This window comes from Penaeus monodon, chromosome 14 (genome assembly GCF_015228065.2).
Source record: "Penaeus monodon isolate SGIC_2016 chromosome 14, NSTDA_Pmon_1, whole genome shotgun sequence".
NCBI classification, from domain to species: Eukaryota; Metazoa; Arthropoda; class Malacostraca; order Decapoda; family Penaeidae; genus Penaeus; species Penaeus monodon.
Genome location: NC_051399.1, coordinates 20584014 through 20586513, shown reverse-complemented (window position 1 = coordinate 20586513; position 2500 = coordinate 20584014). Strand labels below are relative to the sequence as shown.

Sequence of the window (2500 nt, the reverse complement as noted above, 5' to 3'; positions counted from 1 at the left end):
TATTATCATTATTATTATCACCATTGTTATTCGTGCTTCTCTCTCTCTCTCTCCCATTCTCTCTCCCTCTCTCCCTCTCTCTCTCTCTCCTCTCTCTCTCCCTCTCTCTCCCTCTCTCTCTCTCTCTCTCTCTCTCTCTCTCTCTCTCTCTCTCTCTCTCTCTCTCTCTCTCTCTCCTCTCTCTCTCTCTCTCTCTCCCTCATTCACTCTACGTCGGTCTATTATGAATACTGATAGCATATACATACATGCTGATTGAAAAATGTCAGAGAACCCGGACCTCTTTCTTCCTCAGGTGTTGCACTGCATCCCAACTGCTCTGACAACAACGTCTACAACGGCTGCGATCTCGTTGTGCAGTACAAGTTGTGCAACAAAGCTACTTACTACGCACGCTACTGCTGCCGCTCCTGCACCCTCGCCAACCAGATTCCTCTGTACGGGGAGCACCTGCTCAACAATGCTGAAGGTTGCTGAATTGCTTAGTAGCGTTACCACTATTCTTATTATTATTGTGATCATGGTCATTATTATGAACATATATATATATTCACACACACACACACACACACACACACACACACACACACACACACACACACACACACACACACACACACACACACACACACACACACACACACACACACACACACACATACTTAAGAACTCGTTAGATGATTTTGATATTGGTTAATGAAGCTCAAAGTTTTTTAAACATCTGACATATCCCAAGGTACAACTCGCGGCGGTGAGTACCAGGTCAGGACCCCCACATTTGTCGTCGTTGATCCATTATTTAATTAAAAGTATTATACAAAACTAACATTTTTCCATTTTTTTTCTCATCGCAGATTTTGTAAACATTGTTAAGACTATTCTTATTTTTTCCGTCAACTAGAAATCCGCTTTTGCCAATCCTGGAGGAAACAGCGAAATGGACTAAGATCGCACCCTTGCAGCGTGCATATTTTAATCATAACCTCAGTCTATCGGTTTATAAGGATTTTGGGTGCCCGTCGTTTTAACACTGAGAATAGCCATGAAAGGGGTTTGATCGGTGGTGAGAAGGAAACGTACCTTGAGTATATAGGTGAAGGGGGCATACTCTTTTCACATTTTTCATTTTGGTTACCTGGATATGGCAAGTGAAAAATAGCTAATTGGGAAGAAAGCTAACTGCAAGTAAATAAAAAAACTATTCGAAATTACAAATTGTTGTTTTATTAGCGACTACAGTAACATCAAACTCTGGAGAATATATTGTTTAAAGTTTTGAAGTAAAATATTTCTCTAGCGAAAAAAAAATGTTTTCCATGTTTTGGATATCGTTAAGTAATTCTTGCGTTGTCAAAAATAGAACAACTTGATACAATTTAATATATATTTAGACCACCAATATAAGAATATCTGTACGATGAAGGAAGCAAATCAGAATAACTTGCCAGATTAAAGTGAACAGTGACGAATTCAATTTCATTATAAAAACCCAGTGCGTTTGCCTCCAGCTTATGACTTCGACAGGAATGAAAAGCTCCTACAGCATATTACAAAGAAAATCCGATTTAATCCCATTAAGTTTCATCCGATCTGTCTAAAGTCAGCCACCCTCTGCTGCAGCTCCTGTAGAAGCCAAGGTGACAACAACAAGCACGAGTGTCCAGCTGGGATCTGAAGTGACGATTTCTTGCCACACCAGCGGTTATCCTGAGCCGGACGTGGCCTGGTTCAAAGGGAACAACCTCATTCGACTCTCTAATAAATACTCCTTAGGTGGTGAGTTACACACACCAACGTAGTGTGCATTACAGGTGATAAGTTTGGTCCCTTTTTCGTACGGCCCAAGAAGGCTGCTCTTCTTACTGAGGCATGTCCTTCCTGGGCTTGATTTAGCCTTTCTGTCACGAGAGGTCATGGATCATGCTTGGTACGGATTAAAGTGTAACCCTAATGGCATTCCCCCTTTTTCTGAATGATGTAGACATATATATATATATATATATATATATATATATATATATATATATATATATATATATATATATATATGTGATGAAAGTACTCAATGCTAATATCCCCAAATTTATACAGAATCGTTAGGTCTTAATTTGTATATTTTTAGAATAACAGATTTGATGCCTCCGATCAAACATATCTCAGCTAATAGTTTGCTAAACAACGTTAGATTGTTCCGTCATGATGAAACAATATTATATATATTATTACTCTCTTTTTGTGCCTCTGAAAATTATATGTATATATATATGCATATATATATATATATATATATATATATATATATATATATATATATATATATATATAACACACACACACACACACACACACACACACACACACACACACACACACACCCACACACACACACACACACCACACACACACACACACACACACACACACACACACACACACACACACACACACACACACACACACACACACACACACACACACACACACACACACACACACACAC

At 38.8% G+C, this 2500-nt stretch overlaps 1 protein-coding gene across 2 annotated transcripts in view; it reads left to right on the top strand.

Annotated features, from left to right (window-relative positions):
- Positions 1-2500, top strand: part of LOC119580963 (hemicentin-1-like) — a 12517-nt gene that overhangs the window by 4497 nt on the left and 5520 nt on the right. For both annotated transcript variants that reach the window (XM_037929207.1, XM_037929208.1), the window contains exons 2-3: positions 296-469; positions 1621-1776. In XM_037929207.1, the coding sequence (XP_037785135.1) occupies positions 296-469; positions 1621-1776 (330 nt within the window). The remainder of the gene's footprint in view (positions 1-295; positions 470-1620; positions 1777-2500) is intronic.